At 43.7% G+C, this 18609-nt stretch overlaps 1 protein-coding gene across 4 annotated transcripts in view; it reads left to right on the top strand.

The window, feature by feature from the left end:
• ANKRD44 (ankyrin repeat domain 44) overlaps positions 1-18609 on the top strand; it is a 232672-nt gene that overhangs the window by 178026 nt on the left and 36037 nt on the right. For all 4 annotated transcript variants that reach the window (XM_073633150.1, XM_073633149.1, XM_073633148.1 and 1 more), the window contains exon 23: positions 15511-15594. In XM_073633150.1, the coding sequence (XP_073489251.1) occupies positions 15511-15594 (84 nt within the window). The remainder of the gene's footprint in view (positions 1-15510; positions 15595-18609) is intronic.

The following is an 18609-nucleotide window of genomic DNA, read 5'->3' as shown; positions in this document are numbered from 1 at the left end:
CACCCACTCATCCAGCTAAAATATTGGTCCCATGGGTCTGTGATACCTGAGTTCTTCTTCAACTCCAGTGACAGATCTTCTAATTTCTTTATAGCTAGAGTAACCTTACCATTTGGGCCAATATTATCAGGGATGTATGTGCAGCAAGTTCCTGTTTTTTTTTATGATTTTACAAAACACCTCCTTTCCCAGCTAGCACCATGTCTAAGGCCATCAGGTCCTGGAATGTCATGTAGGAAGTGGGGGCTAACTGGTCAGCAATTCGCTGGAGGGCATCTTTAGTGTAATTTACAAATCTCTGTTGGTTATAATATGTGTAGTGTCAGGTCACCTAGAGGCTGGGTGACAGATGCACACCGTTGGGATCAGGAGTGCACCGCAAGGTAGTGGACCCTACGGGTGACTGCTGCGCATTGAACCCTGGGAGGTTCGGGAAGTAGGTCTACTGGATCACTGACACAGATCCCACTGGGAGCTAGAGCATAGATTCCTCAGGGCGCGGAGTCTAAGAGCCAGCAGGTGTTCACCAGAGCCTTTAATGGTAAGGATGGACTGCGCTGCAGTCTGGCTCCAGGTCGCGGCCCCCAGGGTCTCACAGCTCACGGTAGACTACAGGAGAAGAGGAAGGAGGCAGCAGGCTGGAACAACAAGGAAAGTAAGGTACAAGCCAAGGTCGGTAACAGGAATCAGATGTAGGAAACACAGCAAGTACACACAGAGGCTAACACACAGTGGTTGATCAGCACTGCTGGCTTGCGGTGCACAGGTTAATATAGGGTTCCCTGATAGGGCCTGGGGTGGGGCCATGCTTAGAGGGGAGGTTACAAAAGCAGTCAGGTGAGGGTCAGCTGGTCTCTAGAGATGAACACATGGAGACAGGTATGCTGATCGACAAACTCTATTGCATAACCATGACATGTAGTTAATCCAATCTACATTCTTGCTGACAGTTTTTATGGGGATCAGAGACTCAAAACCAGCTTTTACCTGGTCCCTGGCTTTAAATTCATCAGGTACCCCCCTTGGGACCCCTATGGCATCTATGTATACATGAGGGTCAAAGCTTCCGGAGAGAGCTGCTCGCTTCCTCCTCTGACTGTGTGCTGGGTCAGTGTATGTATCAGGGGTATCTTTGGTTAGGATATGGGGGCTTTCTATTTTCATCTTTTTTGTCTAATGCACTCTGTGGTCGCCCGCCCCCACAGAAACCACAACTCTGTCCCCAGTAACTGTCTGTGTGGCATACATATATGTCCTTACCATCAGGGATATCACTGTACCAATGGCATCACCATGAAGGGTCAAACGGACAAGGTACTATGTCACAGTAATCTAAGGTAAAGGTGGTCACATGTGTACCTGAAGAGTTACACCAAAACGTAATTATGTTATCTTTTTTGTGATGGCCACCTCCTGGGCCCCTCCCCCCTAGATCAAACAGAAAAAGGATATGCAGCGCCCAAAAACACGCTCTCCTGCAGTGATAAGCGTGCATTCAGGTGTTCTTCCTGGCCAACTTGACTGAGGTGGCTGTGGTCAGCAAAACTTGAAATGGACCATCATAACTTGGCTCAAGGATCTCCAGACAGTAGTTGGTGTGTTCCTGTATCTAATTCAGGATCTGGAATGGAAGAAAACACCTGGACATGCATTCAGGTTAATTCTCGTGATAATGTGGTTACATAATTAGTCAACACATCAGACTGCAACTGTAACTGTTGTGGAAAGTAACAACCAAGTCTGGGAGCTGAACCAAACAAAATGTCATAAGGGGATAGGGCATGTTTCCCCTGGGGGTGTGTCTGACACTGAACAGGGCAATGGGCTAACTGTCTGGCCAACTCATGTTAGTCTCTTGGGCCATCTTTAACATCCTGTTTTTAGTGTCCCATTCATCCTTTCTACCTTCCCGCTACTTTGAGGGTGGTATGGGGTGTGTAGTGCCAACTGAACCCCCAGTGCTGCCCAAATCTCTTTAGTAAGGGTTGCTGTTAAGGCTGGGCCCTGATCTCTCAATATCACCTCTGGGACCTCAAATCTACATACTATCTCACTCAGTAGTTTCTTAGCTGTGGTCCTGGCAGTCATGACCACTTCCACTAGGGCGTATTCGAATCTGCCACTTCTTGGCACTTGAGAATGATCAATTTGCATCCTCTGGAATGGGGTATAGGGCTTTTGCCAGGTGCTTCTTCTGTGCTTCTTCTGTGCATCCTGGGTTACATTTGGTGCAGATAATGCATGATCTGCAGAAGTTGTCGGTCAGTGGAGTAACTCTTGGTGCAACACTTGTTGATAAGAGAGTTCATAAAAGTCTTTGTCAAGTGGGCAGCTCCATGTGCCCATTGCACCACAGCTGGGTACATACTCCTGGGTAGACAAGGCTTCTTGTTGCACTCGAATAGTCCATTTCTGAGAGTTGCTCCTCTCCGTTTCCAGCTTTCCTTCTTATCCGGACTTGTTGTTTCCTGTAGTTCTTTTAGATAAACTCTGTCCACTGGGAAAGTCTGTAAGGTAAGCATGGGGTGGTCTTCTTCTACCACCCTGCTGTCCACTTCCCGTGGACCACCAGCTGTCTGTTTGGCAGCTGAATTGGCTAGATGATTGCCTTAAGCTTCCTTTGAGTTCAGTTTGTCGTGTGCTTTTACTCAGAATAGTCACTTGGGTTGGGAGAAGCAAGGCATCAATCAAGTTTTCACAGGTGTTCCTGCAGCCATCAGGAATCCTCTGTCCTAGATAACACCATTATCATGGGCAATGCTGAAAGCATATCTTGAGTCCATATGAATGTTGGCTCTTTTTCCCTCTGCCCATTTACATGCTGTAGTAAGTGCTTACAGCTCTGCCTCCTGTGTAGACATCACCGGTGGTAAGGCTTCAGCTTGTAGATCAGTGTTTTCAGTGGTGACCGCGTGTCCTGTGTGGTCATGGGGTGAAAAGTCAAGACTCTACTCCTCCTCCTCCTTTCCCCCCTCGAGAAGTGGAAGAAGGGTGGTAGGGTTCAGTGTTTGACAACTTAATAGAGTAATGCTGTCCAATAGGAGGGAACACAGGAGTCTCAAGTGTCTGGTAGTGGACAAGTGTTTCGGCTGGATCTTGGTTGAATATGGCAACAACGTCATGGGGAGCAAGCAGAACGAGGCAGTGTCCGAGGACCAAGTTCAAAGTTTTGTCAAGCAAGGCTTGTGTAGCAAAACCAGCTCGCAGACACAATAGGCCTCCTCTTGCTACCGCATCCAGCCGACAGGAATAATATCCTACGGGGCGTAGGCTGATGCCGTGTGATTGGGTGAGTACACCTGCAGCATGTCCCAGACGTTCGGATACAAAGAGCTTGAGAGTTTTGTCGTAGTCTGGGAGCCCTAGCGCCTGAGATGGCACACTTAAAGGCTTCAAACTGTAGATATTTCTTCAGGAGACATCTGGAAGTCGTCTGATTGCAGAACATCAGTAGGAAGGCTTCTTTAATCCATGCTCTGCACTAGGAAATTAGTCCAAGGAAAATGACAGGTGTTGAGCACCACTGCAATTTGGGCTTTGAGGCTCTGCAGCCCTGGTTGGCAAGATAGCACAACAGGCTTTCTGAGGTGACTTCAACAGGGGGTAAGTCAGCTGCACAAAGGAGAAGGTCATCAACATGTTGGAAGAGAATCACTTCCGGGTGTTCCTCTTGTCATGTGTCAAGGATGATAGCCATAGCTTTTGCAAACTGGCTTGGAAAGTTCTGTGCCCCTTGTGGCACAACTGTTTAGGTATGTTGCCGTTTCTTTCCGTGGATGAATGCGAAAAGGTACCAGCAGGAGGGGTGAGGGTGGACACTGAAGAAAACGTTTGTAAGGTCCACCTCTGTGAGGTACTTTGCAGTCAAAGGCATCCACAGTAGGTACCTGGTTCTCTTTTTAGGATTCTCTTCTTGGGGTTATTGTGGTTTCCGGGGCAATGAAGCGCCCTCTTTTAGCTTGACTGAAACTGGTGGCACCTTTAAGTGACCGTTGTCTTCCGGTCCTGTGGACCATAGGCACGCAGGGATTCTGTCAAGTACTTTCTGCAGTATTGAACTTGAAGTTTTTGCTTCATTAAGTGTCATCAGGAGAGGCTGAGAACACAACGCAGATTAGTCTTCTAAAGATAGGGGAGTATGTAACTTCATGCGCCCTTCAGGCGTGTCCTGATTGAGGCCTGTAGTCTGGACAACACATCAGCTCCTAGTAGATTCAAGGGACATGTAGAGGACGCCGCAAATCAGGAAATGTCCCCACTTGGAGTGGCTCTACAAATGGACTGGAGCGGAGCACCCCATCCACTCCCACGCAGGAAACGTGTGTGTCTCTTTTCATAGTGGGAGAAACTCAGATCATCAAAGGCCTGTACGAGTTTAGTATGATACTTCTTCAGACTCCCCTTTATCTTGGGTAATATCTTGGATTGTGGTCTTCTGATCCGTCAACTTCTCCTTTGCCCAGTCGTGGAGTTGTGCACAGAACTCCACGCCTGAGGTGTAGGAAGGGCACTTGTCAGGCTGGCATCATTGAAGGCCGTCTGCATGACTGGCCAAAAGACATGTCCTGCTTTGATTTGGCATAGGCTGATCAAGTCTCTCCAGGCAGCTGAGTAAGTTTCTTGTATCTGCACTATCCTGTGGTAGAAGGGAATTGGCTGCTTCTCTGGGTCAGGCAGACTTGTCACTAAGGCCGCTGCTTGTGATAGAGTAAAAGCGACATACATCACTGGTGCCCCTTCTGGTAACCGAAACAGTTGTTGGGGCGGGGGCTGGCAAGGGGCACTGTTCCTTACGGTTGCCAGCATGTGTTTGAGATCCTCTCGGAACTGAGAGTCTGGAGCCGGATTGGGGGTTAAATCAGTGGGTGGCTTTGCTGCCTGCTGTTGGGCTTCCCACTCAGATGCTTCTTCATCATTAACATATCCGGCCTGGGAATGTGATGCTCCCGTATTGGGGAAGACAGGTGTGTGGTATGAACCATCTTGGTTTAAAACAGGGAGGGCTGGGTACAGGCTGTTTAAGCTTACTGGGTGTACCAAGATGGCCGCCGGCAGGAAGTGCACTGGACTGGGTAGAAAGTGAAGGCATGGGTGCACTAAGATGGCCGCCGGGCTGAGTTGTCACAGTGGGTTGTGCTTGGGTGGTGAGAAAGGAGTGGTTGTTAGACGGAGGGCAGTGCTGTCCCTCCCCTCCTTTGTTTCAAGTTCCAACATATCATCAGCTCTGTGATACACATACATAATACAATCGCCATCTTTCTTAACTTCCTTTATCCAATTTTCTTTATCACACAGGATTTTTCTCCCTGTTTCTTCAGCAACATAACTTTCGCCACTTCTTTCAACTTTGTTAACTATTTCAACATCTTTTCTCCTCTTCACTATCACATTCTTTTCTCTCTCTGTTTCTCGGCTAACGGCTTGAGAGGAGAATACATACAACCAAGGGGTTAATATTTTTTCTCAGTGTTCTTATCAACAAATTCCTTCGGTCGGGGCACATTTGCTATAACCCTGTAATGTACGGTTAATCTCAGAACAAGAACAAACACGTCAGGGGTAGTGAGGAGCAACGGCCCGCGACCCAACAGATCCCCCGGGCAGCCCCCCCTCCGACCTTAACCAGTCCCCACCCCCTCTCGTGTATAGCAAACAGTAAACCACAAATACACTCACGACAGGACATTACACCTGCCACTCTTCGAACTGCAAAATTTCAGCAGGCTAAGATAAACCCAGGGGCAGACAACTCCCCCTAAAACCCAGTTAAAGGCCGTCATTACAGTTACCTCCCAGAGGCCGACAGCACATCTGGGGGTGATACATCTGTAATGCTTTCAGACTGCAACGCCAGCAGCTGAGATAACCCTCAAAGATTCGACGAACCCAGAGTAACCCGTCCCATAACCGACTACCACAATAACCCATCTCATTCCAGAAGCCGACAGCTCGTCTGGAGATGAGAACACACATGTAGCACTTTTAGACTGCTGAGTTTCGTAGCCCAAAGAATGGCAGACAGTGAACAAATATAGTCAGCAGAAACCCATTGACAGGTTCGTTAAAACAACCTCAGGCGAGGAAATACCTGCCTCTAAGACAGTCTCAGCATACCGACAGAATCCAGCCGTCAACCGAAAGATAAGAGAGTCGTACAGTGGTAAGAATATAAATCAAACTTACCAGTACTGTTAGGGCTGCACAAACCCCACTCTCATCAATCGATTAACGCCCGAATGCTTGTCGCGGTATAGCTTCGACTGTAGCCTGAGGTCCCGGGTTTCGGCACCATCTGTTATGGAAATGATTAAGAGCTCCAATCGAGCCCAAGGTTATCTGCTGCTGTCTCTAATTTGAAAGTGTTGATATGCATGCATATAAAAGTAAACACTCTGAGACACGCTCAGCTCCGTTACTTCTTACACTTCTAATTTATTCAAGGCGGTGCTAATGTTTTATACACACAAATACGTCATTGCTATGTTAGTCTAATAGGTACATCTCATTGGTTAAGATAGAAAAAGAAAATGGAGAATCTTCATAACGAGGTCTGGCTGATCTTGGTTTTATCTTCAGTTCCGCGTTCTTCTGATGTGTGGGATGTAGGGGGTACCCGCCATCTTGAGAAAATATAGGAACAGAGCAAACTTGTATACTTATATAATGAGTAAGGAGAAAAATATGTATGCACATAAGAAAATAGACATTTTTAGATTACTATTATTATTATTTACATCACATTCCTTCACAGTATCTGACGGACAGTGTACTTACTTTAAAGCAGAAGTGGTGCGTTGGTATTTTCAGTCCATGAAAGGCCCTGACCGGGTTAAGGTCGCAAGCTCCTATAAGCTTGCCTTCTGGTAAGCGCGCATTCTGATTATTTTTCACAGTGGTGCGGTGAAGGTCTCAATTTATCCAATTGTACTTCTACCTGTCAACCGGGATTGTTACCCACATCTCCCTACATCATCTCATCCATCTGTTCGGGACACAGATTCGGACTGTTTCTTGTGTTTTCTTCTTTTTTTTTTTTTTTGAGATCAATGTTTTATGGGATCAATTTCTAAATTCATATTGTGTATTTCATATCAACACATATCAAGGTTACTTTCACTTCACAATCTGTTCACTCATAGGCTAACCCTCAAGTAATTTACTTTCACAGCGCTGCTTTTTTTTTATTTTGAATGTGAAAGACTCTGCATCATTGCTAAACCTCACAGATCTACTACAACAGGGCCAAAAAATACACCCATGCCCTTTGAATCTCCAGTTGATGGTCTGCTTTTACAAAGGCACAACCTAATGGCCCAAGGTTGCTTATCCAGAGTCATTTCTACACTACTTTTCTCCAGGAAGGAAATCACAAACAGGACTTACAACAGATTTTTAGATTTGGCCTCTATTGTTCTCTATATGCCAGAAAAAGCAATGGCCTGCCATATCTTAGAATTTTTCCAGAGGGGCCTGGATAAAGGCTTAAGTGTTTATTTGTTGACAGTCTGTATTTCAGCACTTTCTGCATGTACTGCTGAATAATGGGCTACTAAGTGTGTTGTACCATTTTTCAAAGTGGCCAGATGTCTCCATCCTGAAAGAAAGCCATGTTTTTTGAAATGGGATCTCCCAATAGCTTTGGACTTTCTTTCATCCCTGAGCGTTAGCCAGAGGGAAGATCGTTAGGAGCCTTAGCTACAAAGAACCTTTCCTTTCTCTTTCCCTTTACCTGGACTAGGTAGTATGACACCATTACAGTCCGTTACTCTGGAGGTGATCTCTTCTTTCCATCTAAGCCAAGAGATAGTTTTACCACCTTTCAGAGACATATAGAACAGTGAAATTCATCCACTGGAGGTGGGAGGGACTTTCTAGGTTTACCTTGAGGCCACAGCAGACTACAGATATCCATCCACCTTCTTGTTCTGTCTTCAGGAGGAATAAAGAAAAGTGGGCCCCCACTAGAACAATAACCTCTGTAATTGACCTGCCCTATAGGGCAAAAGGTTTGGCTCCATTAGAAGTCACTGTACACTCAATGACTCAAGAACTTTGTCGACTTCCTGGGTGACAGCTTGCCAAGTGTCTCCAGAAACCATCTGCAGGGCAGCATTCTTGTTTTCAGTTAACACCCTTATTTCCCATTATTTTGTCGAACCTGCCTGTTTTTCAACTGTATATTGTGGCAAGAAAAATACTATCCACAATGCTTAAATGTACATGACACCTGCAGCCAACAACAACACCAACAAACTAGTACTTTAACTGTTTTGCCTGTGTACCTCAAAGGTATCCTCCCCAAGTACCATAATACCTATTTCATTTTAATGAATTTTAACATGACTGTCACCGAATTCTATTTTTTTTTTTTTTTTTTACTAAGAAAGCTACAATATCAAGAATAATGTACAAGTGAATGTGAGAGATGACATCACTGAGGGGGCTAGGGAGGAGGTGGAATCTTTATGGGTAGATCTCCAAAGGGATGAAGCTAAGGGGAAAATAATACTGGGAGTATGCTATAGGCCCCCTAACCTGAGGGAGGAAGTGGAGACGGATCTCCTATCACAAATTGGATTAGCAGCAAGGATGGGAAGTGTTATCATAATGGGGGATTTTAATTATCCAGGCATAGACTGGGCGGAGGGAACCGCGCATTCATTTAAGGCTCGCCAGTTCCTTAATGTCTTGCAGGACAATTTTATGGGTCAGATGGTAGACGCACCAACTAGAAATTAAACATTACTAGATCTACTGATTACCAACAATACAGACCTGATAACAGATGTGGAAATACGGGGCAATTTAGCTAACAGCGATCACAGGTCAATTAGTTTCAGTATAAATCACACAAATAGGAGACATGAAGGGAACACAAAGACACTGAATTTCAAAAGAGCCAACTTCCCTAAACTACAAACCTTGCTAAAAGGCATAAATTGGGATAAAATATTAGGAACAAAGAATACGGAGGAGAGATGGGTTTGCTTTAAGAGCATATTAAATAAGGGCATTAGCCAATGTATCCCATTGGGTAATAAATTTAAAAGAGCGAACAAACATCCTGGATGGCTTAACTCCAATGTAAAAATGCATATAAAAGCAAAGGAGAAGGCCTTCAAAAAATACAAGGTTGAGGGATCATCCACAGCATTCAGAATTTATAAAGAATGCAATAAGAAATGTAAGGGTGCAATTAGGATGGCTAAGATAGAACATGAAAGACACATAGCGGAGGAGAGCAAAAAAAATCCCAAGAAATTCTTTAAGTATGTAAACAGTAAAAAAGGGAGGACAGACCATATTGGCCCCATAAAGAATGAGGAAGGACATCTGGTTACAAAGGATGGGGAGATGGCAGAGGTATTGAATTTATTCTTCTCCTCAGTCTTCACGAGTGAATCGGGGGGCTTCAGTAACCAAAACTGCAGTGTTTATCCTCATGACACAACACAGGAAGCACCTACATGGTTAACAGAGGACGGAATTAAAATTAGACTTGAGAAACTTAACATTAATAAATCACCGAGACCAGATGGCTTGCATCCGAGGGTACTTAGGGAACTCAGTCAGGTGATTGCCAGACCGTTGTTCCTAATTTTTACAGACAGTCTATTGACTGGAATGGTACCAGCTGATTGGAGAAAAGCCAATGTAGCACCAATATTTAAAAAGGGCCCAAAAAACATCCCTGGGAATTACAGACCAGTTAGCCTAACATCAATAGTATGTAAACTCTTGGAGGGGATGATAAGGGACTATATACAAGATTTTAGTAATAAGAATGATATCATTAGCAGTAATCAGCATGGATTCATGAAGAATCGTTCTTGCCAAACCAATCTATTAACCTTCTATGAGGAGGTGAGTTGCCATCTAGATAAAGGAAGGCCCGTAGACGTGGTGTATCTGGATTTTGCAAAAGCATTTGACACAGTTCCCCATAAACGTTTACTGTACAAAATAAGGTGCGTTGGCATGGACCATAGGGTGAGTACATGGATTGAAAACTGGCTACAAGGGCGTGTTCAGAGGGTGGTGATAAATGGGGAGTACTCAGAATGGTCAGGGGTGGGTAGTGGGGTCCCCCCAGGGTTCTGTGCTGGGACCAATCCTATTTAATTTGTTCATAAACGACCTGGAGGATGGGATAAACAGTTCCATCTCTGTATTTGCAGACGATACTAAGCTAAGCAGGGCAATAACTTCTCCGCAGGATGTGGAAATCTTGCAAAAAGACCTGAACAAATTAATGGGGTGGGCGACTACATGGCAAATGAGGTTCAATGTAGAAAAATGTAAAATAATGCATTTGGGTGGCAAGAATATGAATGCAATCTATACACTGGGGGGAGAACCTCTGGGGGAATCTAGGATGGAAAAGGACTTGGGGGTCCTAGTGGATGATAGGCTCAGCAATGGCATGCAATGCCAAGCTGCTGCTAATAAAGCAAACAGAATATTGGCATGCATTAAAAGGGGGATCAACTGCAGAGATAAAACGATAATTCTCCCGCTCTACAAGACTCTGGTCCGGCCGCACCTGGAGTATGCTGTCCAGTTCTGGGCACCAGTCCTCAGGAGGGACGTACTGGAAATGGAGCGAGTACAAAGAAGGGCAACAAAGCTAATAAAGGGTCTGGAGGATCTTAGTTATGAGGAAAGGTTGCGAGCACTGAACTTATTCTCTCTGGAGAAGAGACGCTTGAGAGGGGATATGATTTCAATTTACAAATACTGTACTGGTGACCCCACAATAGGGATAAAACTTTTTTGCAGAAGAGAGTTTAATAAGACTCGTGGCCACTCATTACAATTAGAAGAAAAGAGGTTTAACCTTAAACTACGTAGAGGGTTCTTTACTGTAAGAGCGGCAAGGATGTGGAATTCCCTTCCACAGGCGGTGGTCTCAGCGGGGAGCATTGATAGCTTCAAGAAACTATTAGATAATCACCTGAATGACCGCAATATACAGGGATATGTAATGTAATACTGACACATAATCACACACATAGGTTGGACTTGATGGACTTGTGTCTTTTTTCAACCTCACCTACTATGTAACTATGTAACTACAATCCTTTTAGTGCAGGTCAAATATGATCCCTGCTGATCAGTGTCATTTACTGTACAGTATGTTAAGAGGGGCTCCCCTTATTTTTTTCTATCTTATTGTTTTAATGTATTTTTTCAACAACAAAATATAAACATGCTTTCTTGCTTATGCTTTCTTTAATTGAAATAATACAACTGACTAATTTTTTTTTTAAGCTGAAACAATTGGGCATCTAATTACAGAATTTAAAATGTCTACATGGAAGCTATTTTAACTGTCACAGGGTGTTTCTTTCTGGTACAATATTTTTATTGGAATATATAAAAAAAGGATACAAATGCAACATTACAGCGCAGGGGATAACAGCAGTAGGCCCAAGACAAAACAAGGTGTTTAACTACACATGGGGTGTGTTTTTCCCTTTATCTTAAAGAGTAAACTGTGGATCAACAGGGACCCTCCAGCCAAGGCCAGGGGTCAACGCAGGGTGCCTGAATGAACCTTAAAGCGGAGGTTCACACAAAAATGGAACCTCCACTTTTCGGAACCCTCCCCCCCTCCGGTGTCACATTTGGCACCTTTCAGGGGGGAGGGGGCGCAGATACCTGTATAATACAGGTATTTGCACCCACTTCTGGGAATAGACTCCTGCAGGAGTCACAGACCCCCCCCCGCTGTCTCCTGGGAAACACACAGGCCCCAGGAGATAGCGGGGACCAGTTAGGACGCACATCGTGACTCATGCACGCGCAGTAGGGAACCGGGAAGTGAAGCCTCAACGCTTCACTTCCTGATTCCCTCACCGAGGATGGCGGCGACAGCAGCCGAGAGCGATTGATCGGCTTCAGCTGCCGACATCGCGGGCACCCTGGACAGGTAAATGTCCATTTATTAAAAGTCAGCAGCTACAGTATTTGTAGCTGCTGGCTTTTAATATTTTTTTTTAGGTGGTCCTCCTCTTTAGGGCACAGGGGCTGGAGTGTGGAACAATCCACATGAATATATGGAAACAAAGCTTAAACTGGTAGTTTAATGAGATAAAAAAGGGGGGGGGGGGGGCAAGAATCAGGGGGAAAGAGAGAGATGGAAAGAAAGACAAGGAGGAGAGAAATGAGATAGACAGGAGGAGAAAGTTCAAAGAGGTCAATTAAACAGGCACAGGCTAGTCGACAGGGTGTTTCTTTCAATACTGAGTTTTACAAAGCCCTGATAAAAAGATGAGCCAGGTTGGTGAATTGATTACTCTCTCCTGCAGTTAAGCAATCCAGCCTGAGCATGGATAATGAAAAAGCAGCAGCAGACTTATGCCCTGTACACACAATCAGACTTTCCGATGGAAAATGTGCGATCAGAGCTTGTTGTCGGAAATTCCGACCGTGTGTAGGCTCCATCTGACTTTTTCCATCGGAATTTCTGACACACAAAGTTTGAGAGCTGGATCTAAAATTTTCCGACAACAAAATCCGTTTGCGTAAATTTCGATCGTGTGTAGACAATTCCGACTCACAAAGTGCCACGCATGCTTGGAATCAAGCAGAAGAGTCGCACTGGTTATTGAACTTCATTTTTCTCGGCTCGCCATATGTGTTGTACGTCACCGCGTTCTTGACGTTTGGAATTTCCAATCAACTTTGTGTGACCGTGTGTATGCAGACAAGTTTGAGCCAACATCCGTCGGAAAAAATCTGATGGATTTTGTTGTCGGAATGTGCGATCGTGTGTACAGGGCATAACTGTGTGAGCTCATGATTTAGACTTATGAGCTCATGCTGCTTTTTTTCCTTTCAGCGTTTCATGTTAGCACATTGGCATTCAGCACACCAAATTGTACCCTAGTGCTGACCCACATATCTGTGAGGCAGATATGAAAAAACTTTCTGAAAGTCAATATTTTCATAGGGCTTGGCATCACCACTCAGTCCCCATGTGACATGGTTTAGGCCTGGCAAGTGCATTGTGTCTCAGAGATCTGGAGGGAATGCACATATGCTTCAGCAAAGGTAGAAGCAGGCATGGTGCCTGCTGTCAAACTTTGACATTACTCTATTTTCTTGGTTCACAGTGCAGACATACGGTACTTAACCACTTCATCTTCGGAAGAATTTGTCCCCTTCCTGACCAGGCCATTTTTTGCGATATGGCACTGCATCGCTTTAACTGACAATTGCGCCATCGTGCGATATTGTACCCAAACAAAATTTATGTCCTTTTTTTCTCCACAAATAGAGCTTTCTTTTGGTGGTATTTGATCACCTGCGGTTTTTATTTTTTGCACTATAAACAAAAATAGAGTGACAATTTAGAAAAAAACACAATATTTTGTACTTTTTGCTATAATAATTATCCAAAAATAATAATTCCTTCATCAGTTTAGGCCGATATGTATTCTTCTACATGTTTTTGGTGAAAAAAAAACGCAATAAGCGTATATTGATTGTTTTGCGCAAAAGTTATAGCATCTACAAAATAGGGGATAGATTTATGTCATTTTTCTTTTTTTTTTTTTTTTTTTTTTTACTAGTAATGGCGGCAATCTGCGATTTTTATCGGGACTGTGACATTGTGGCAGACCGGACACTTTTGACTTTTTTGGGACCATTGACATTTATACAGCGATCAGAGCTAAAAATAGCCACTGATTACAGTATAGGGGCAGGAGAGTGTTAACACTGGGGGCGATCAAGGGGTTAAATGTGTTCCCTCACTGTGTGTTCTAACTGTGGGGGGATAAGAGTGACTAGAGGAGGAGACAGATTGTTGTTCCTACATAGTAGGAACACACGATCTGTCTCCTCTTCCCTGACAGAACCGGGATTTGTGTGTTTACACACACACATCCCCGTTCTCATTCTGTCAGGAGCGATCTAGGGTGCCTGGCAGGCATTGCGTCCACCGGGAACAAGCATCGGCTCCGGGGACATGCTGCGGGCACACGCGCGCCTGTGATAGTGTCCTAAAGACCCGATGTATACCTACGGCGATTTGTGCAGCTGTGCCAACCTGCCGCAGTATAACTGCGGCGGCTGGTCAGCTAGCGGTTAAGGTGTATGTAAACCCTAACAATTAACTTCTCTTATTTGCTCCCTTTTGGTCTGTTAAACATACCATTAGGATCATTTTGCTACATCTGTTTGTTACAGTTGTCTTGCACATATCCTGTGTTCTGTTAAAAAGCCTTCTAGGTCTCATCTTGGACTAGGAATAATTAGCCTTTATGTTGTAGAGATCTCAGAGTTGTAGTGGTTGAGTCGTTTAGTAAGCACTGGATGGGGCTGTCAACACGCCACAAAAATGCTGTGTGTTGTCAATACACAGTAAGGCTTTAGAACTGAGTGCATCCCTGGTAGATTAAGATTTTTTTCTGTACTTGCTGTGTCTTCAAAGGGATAAAATACAAGGAAATATGTAAGTTTTGCACAGATGAACTGCATATGTTTTTTTTTTTTTTTTGGCCTTGATGCTTTTAAGTGTTACTAAGCTCAGGACCCTGTATTCACTTTATCTGGTGTCCCATAGTACACAGAACATGGAAATGCAATTATTTTAGTAAATATAAACAACTAAATACCTTTTCTCATCAGCGGTACGTAGCTAGACTTGGGACTTCTATCAGTGTCTGGTTAAAGTTTGTAGTAGGAGTTTTTATACTGCACCGGCTGTCCTTTTAGGATGCAGGACACCTGACCCTCTGTCTGGAAAGTGCTGATTGGCCCTGTGCTGATCACATGCACTCTCCCAAGAAAAAAAAAAACTCTCAAGCAATACACACCAAACTGAGCATGTGCAAAGTGATTCCAGTAACTGTCTTATCCAGACATGTCTTGGAGACAATGCAAGAAGGGGAGGATCAGAGAAGACAGGATCAAACAGCTTCTTTGCACAATTCAGAGGATTAAACCCTTAGGTTCCAGAGTGAATATAACAAGCATGCTTCACTGCATATACACACTGATTTTATTGTTGTGGGTTTAGTAACACTTTAAGACCAAGAGAAACTCCAGAAAGGTGTAATTCCCTTTATGAAAGAGGTTTTATATAATGATTTTAGAGTCAAATACATTTTTATTAATTTTTTGAAACATATTAAACATACATGAAGTTTTGTATTACATATACAATCACAAACGTTTTACAACATGTATACATCTGATTGAACATAAACAACATTGTTATTATAATTTAAAGCCAATTCATATTTAGTAATGAAAGTATAATAATATGAATTATGTTATTATTATTATCTATATTATGATTTTAAGTGAGGCAGTATTTTGTGCTCAAATTTCTTATAGTATAGATCTGAAAAACCATCAGGTTGCGTTTTTTTTTACTGGGTATTATTCTTAAAAGGAACCCTTGCACTGGCATTGCTAACCTCTCCTTCTGAAAATGCTTGTTATTGCAGTTAATCAGTTATGCCAATTAATATACTAGACATATTTTCTTTATTTCAGGATAAATAATCATGAAAACTGTGCAGCAATGCTCCTTGGATCTATAGGTGGAAGCATTGTTAACTGTAAAGACAAGAAGGGAAGGTATGGCCAAATGCTCTAAGGTGAATGAGACTTGCCATTAATGATGTTTTGCATGTGGTCATTTACATTTATGATAAAGCCATGTCTAAAAATAAATGACAGTACAATGGTTTGTATTAATTTTTCCAGTGTTAAAATGATCTCTCCATCAAACACAGTTATTCTGTTTTTCTCCAGAAGATTACCTTAGTGGTTCTAAAGTCTAAAGGTGTTTTTACCTTAATGCATTCCCTGCTACCTTTTCTCCCCCCATCCCTAAACACTTACCTGGCTCCTTGGTTCAATGTAGTGCTGTGCCCGGCTGCAAGTCTTCTCTCCTCTCTTCTTGCTCTCACAGGCTTCACTGTTAGCAGCAGGAGCCAATGGCTCCTGCTGCTGTCGCTCAAATCTTGTGAGGAGGGAGGGGGGGTGTGGGCGAACTGCGCTGTACGTGACGCATGGTGAGTTTTTTTAAGTTGTCATTTTTTCCCACAATTCTTGGGAAAATTAAGAATTTTTTTTTCACAAAATTGTCATAATAACAAGTTATTTCTCACACACAGCATATGCATGCTTCCAATTACACCCCAAAATACATTCCGCTACTCCTCCTGAGTATGGCGATACCACATGCGTGTGAATTTTACACAGCCTGGCCACACAGAGAGGTCCAACATGAAGGGAGCACCATGAGGGGTTCTAGGAGCATAAATTACACCTCTATTTTCATCTCTAAAATGACCCCATTTTGGAAAGCAAACACCCCAACATCTATTCTATGAGGCATAATGAGTCTTTTGAACGGTTCATTTTTTCCACAAGTCTTCGGAAAACGTGGAAAGAAAATTAAAACTTATTTTTTTTTTTTACACAAAGTGGTCAGTTTATAAGATATTTCTAACTCAAAGCATGTATATAGCAAAAATGACACCCCAAAATACATTCTGCTACTCCTCCTGAGTATGGCAATACCACATGTGTTTGACTTTTACACAGCCTGGCCACATACAGAGGCCCAACATGCACGGAGCACCGCCTGGCGTTCTAGGAGCAAAAATTACACCTCTAATTTCCTAACAACCTATTACACTTTTGAAGGCCCTGGAGCACCAGGACAATGGAATTACTCACAAAATTACCCCATTTTGGAAAACAAACACCCTGACGTATATTCTATGAAGCATTTTGAGTCTTTTGAACGGTTCATTTTTTTACACAAGTCTTCAGAAATGTGGAAAGAAAATGAAAATCCTTTTTTTTTTTACACAAAGTTGTCAATTTATAAGATATTTCTAACACATAGCATGTATATAGCAAAAATTACACCCCAAAACACATTCTGCTATTCCTCCTGAGTATGGCGATACCACATGTTTTAGACTTTTACACAGCCTGGCCACATACAGAGGCCCAACATTGAAGTAGTACCTTCATGTGTTCTACAGTCAGGTCCACAAATATTGGGACATCGACACAATTCTAATCTTTTTGGCTCTATACACCACCACAATGGATTTGGAATGAAACAAACTAGATGTACTTTAACTTCAGACTTTCAGCTTTAATTTGAGGGTATTTACATCCAAATCAGGTGAACGGTGTAGGAATTACAACAGTTTGTATATGTGCCTCCCACTTTTTAAGGGACCAAAAGTAATGGGACAATTGGCTGCTCGGCTGTTCCATGGCCAGGTGTGTGTTATTCCCTCATTATCCCATTTACAAGGAGCAGATAAAAGGTCCAGAGTCCATTTCAAGTGTGCTATTTGCATTTGGAATCTGTTGCTGTCAACTCTCAATATGAGATCCAAAGAGCTGTCACTATCAGTGAAGCAAGCCATCATTAGGCTGAAAAAAACAAAACAAACCCATCAGAGAGATAGCAAAAACATTAGGTGTGGCCAAATCAACTGTTTGGAACATCCTTAAAAAGAAAGAATGCACCGGTGAGCTCAGCAACACCAAAAGACCCAGAAATGGACATGACTGTAGGAGCATAAATTACACATCTCATTTCATTCCTACCTATCACACTTTTGAAGTTCTTTGAGCACCAGGACAGTGGAGTTACCCACAGAATGACCCCATTTTGGAAAGTATCACACCACAACACCCCAACGTATATATACTATAAGGCATGGGCTGCAGATAGGTACTCGGTTACTCTGATGGGCTGGTGACAGGTACTTGGGTACTCTGATAGGCTGGTGACAGGTACTCGGGTACTCTGATGGGCTGGTGACAGGTACTCGGGTACTCTAATGGGCTGGTGACAGGTACTCGGGTACTCTGATGGCCTGGTGACAGGTACTTGGGTACTCTGATGGGCTACAGATAGGTACTCGGGTACTCTGATGGGCTGGTGACTGGTACTCGGGTACTCTGATGGGTGGTGACAGGTACTCATATGGGATGGTGACAGGTACTCAGATGGGCTGTGACAGGTACTCAGATGGGCTGTGACATGTACTCAGGTACTCAGATGGGCTGTGACAGGTACTCAGATGAACTGTGACAGGTACTCGGGTACTCAGATGAACTGTGACAGATACTCAGATGGACTGTGACAGGTACTCAGATGGGCTGTGACAGGTACTCAGGTACTCAGATGGGCTGTGACAGGTACTCAGATGAACTGTGACAGGTACTCAGATGAACTGTGACAGGTACTCGGGTACTCAGATGAACTGTGACAGACACTCAGATGGACTGTGACAGGTACTCAGATGGGCTGTGACAGGTACTCAGGTACTCAGATGGGCTGTGACAGGTACGCAGATGGACTGTGACAGGTACTCAGATGAACTGTGACAGATACTCAGTTGGGCTGTGACAGGTACTCATGTAAACTGTGACAGGTACTCAGGTACTCGGGTACTCAGATGGACTTGACAGGTACTCGGGTCCTTGGGTATTCAGATGAACTGTGACAGGTACTCAGATGGACTGTGACAAGTACTCGGGTACTCATATGAACTGTGACAGGTACTCAGATGGACTGTGACAGGTACTCAGGTATTTAGATGGACCATGACA

This window comes from Aquarana catesbeiana, linkage group LG06, assembly GCF_042186555.1.
Source record: "Aquarana catesbeiana isolate 2022-GZ linkage group LG06, ASM4218655v1, whole genome shotgun sequence".
Lineage (NCBI taxonomy): Eukaryota > Metazoa > Chordata > Amphibia > Anura > Ranidae > Aquarana > Aquarana catesbeiana.
Note: the sequence above shows the minus strand (reverse complement) of the source record. Positions and strands in the feature narration are given on the sequence as shown.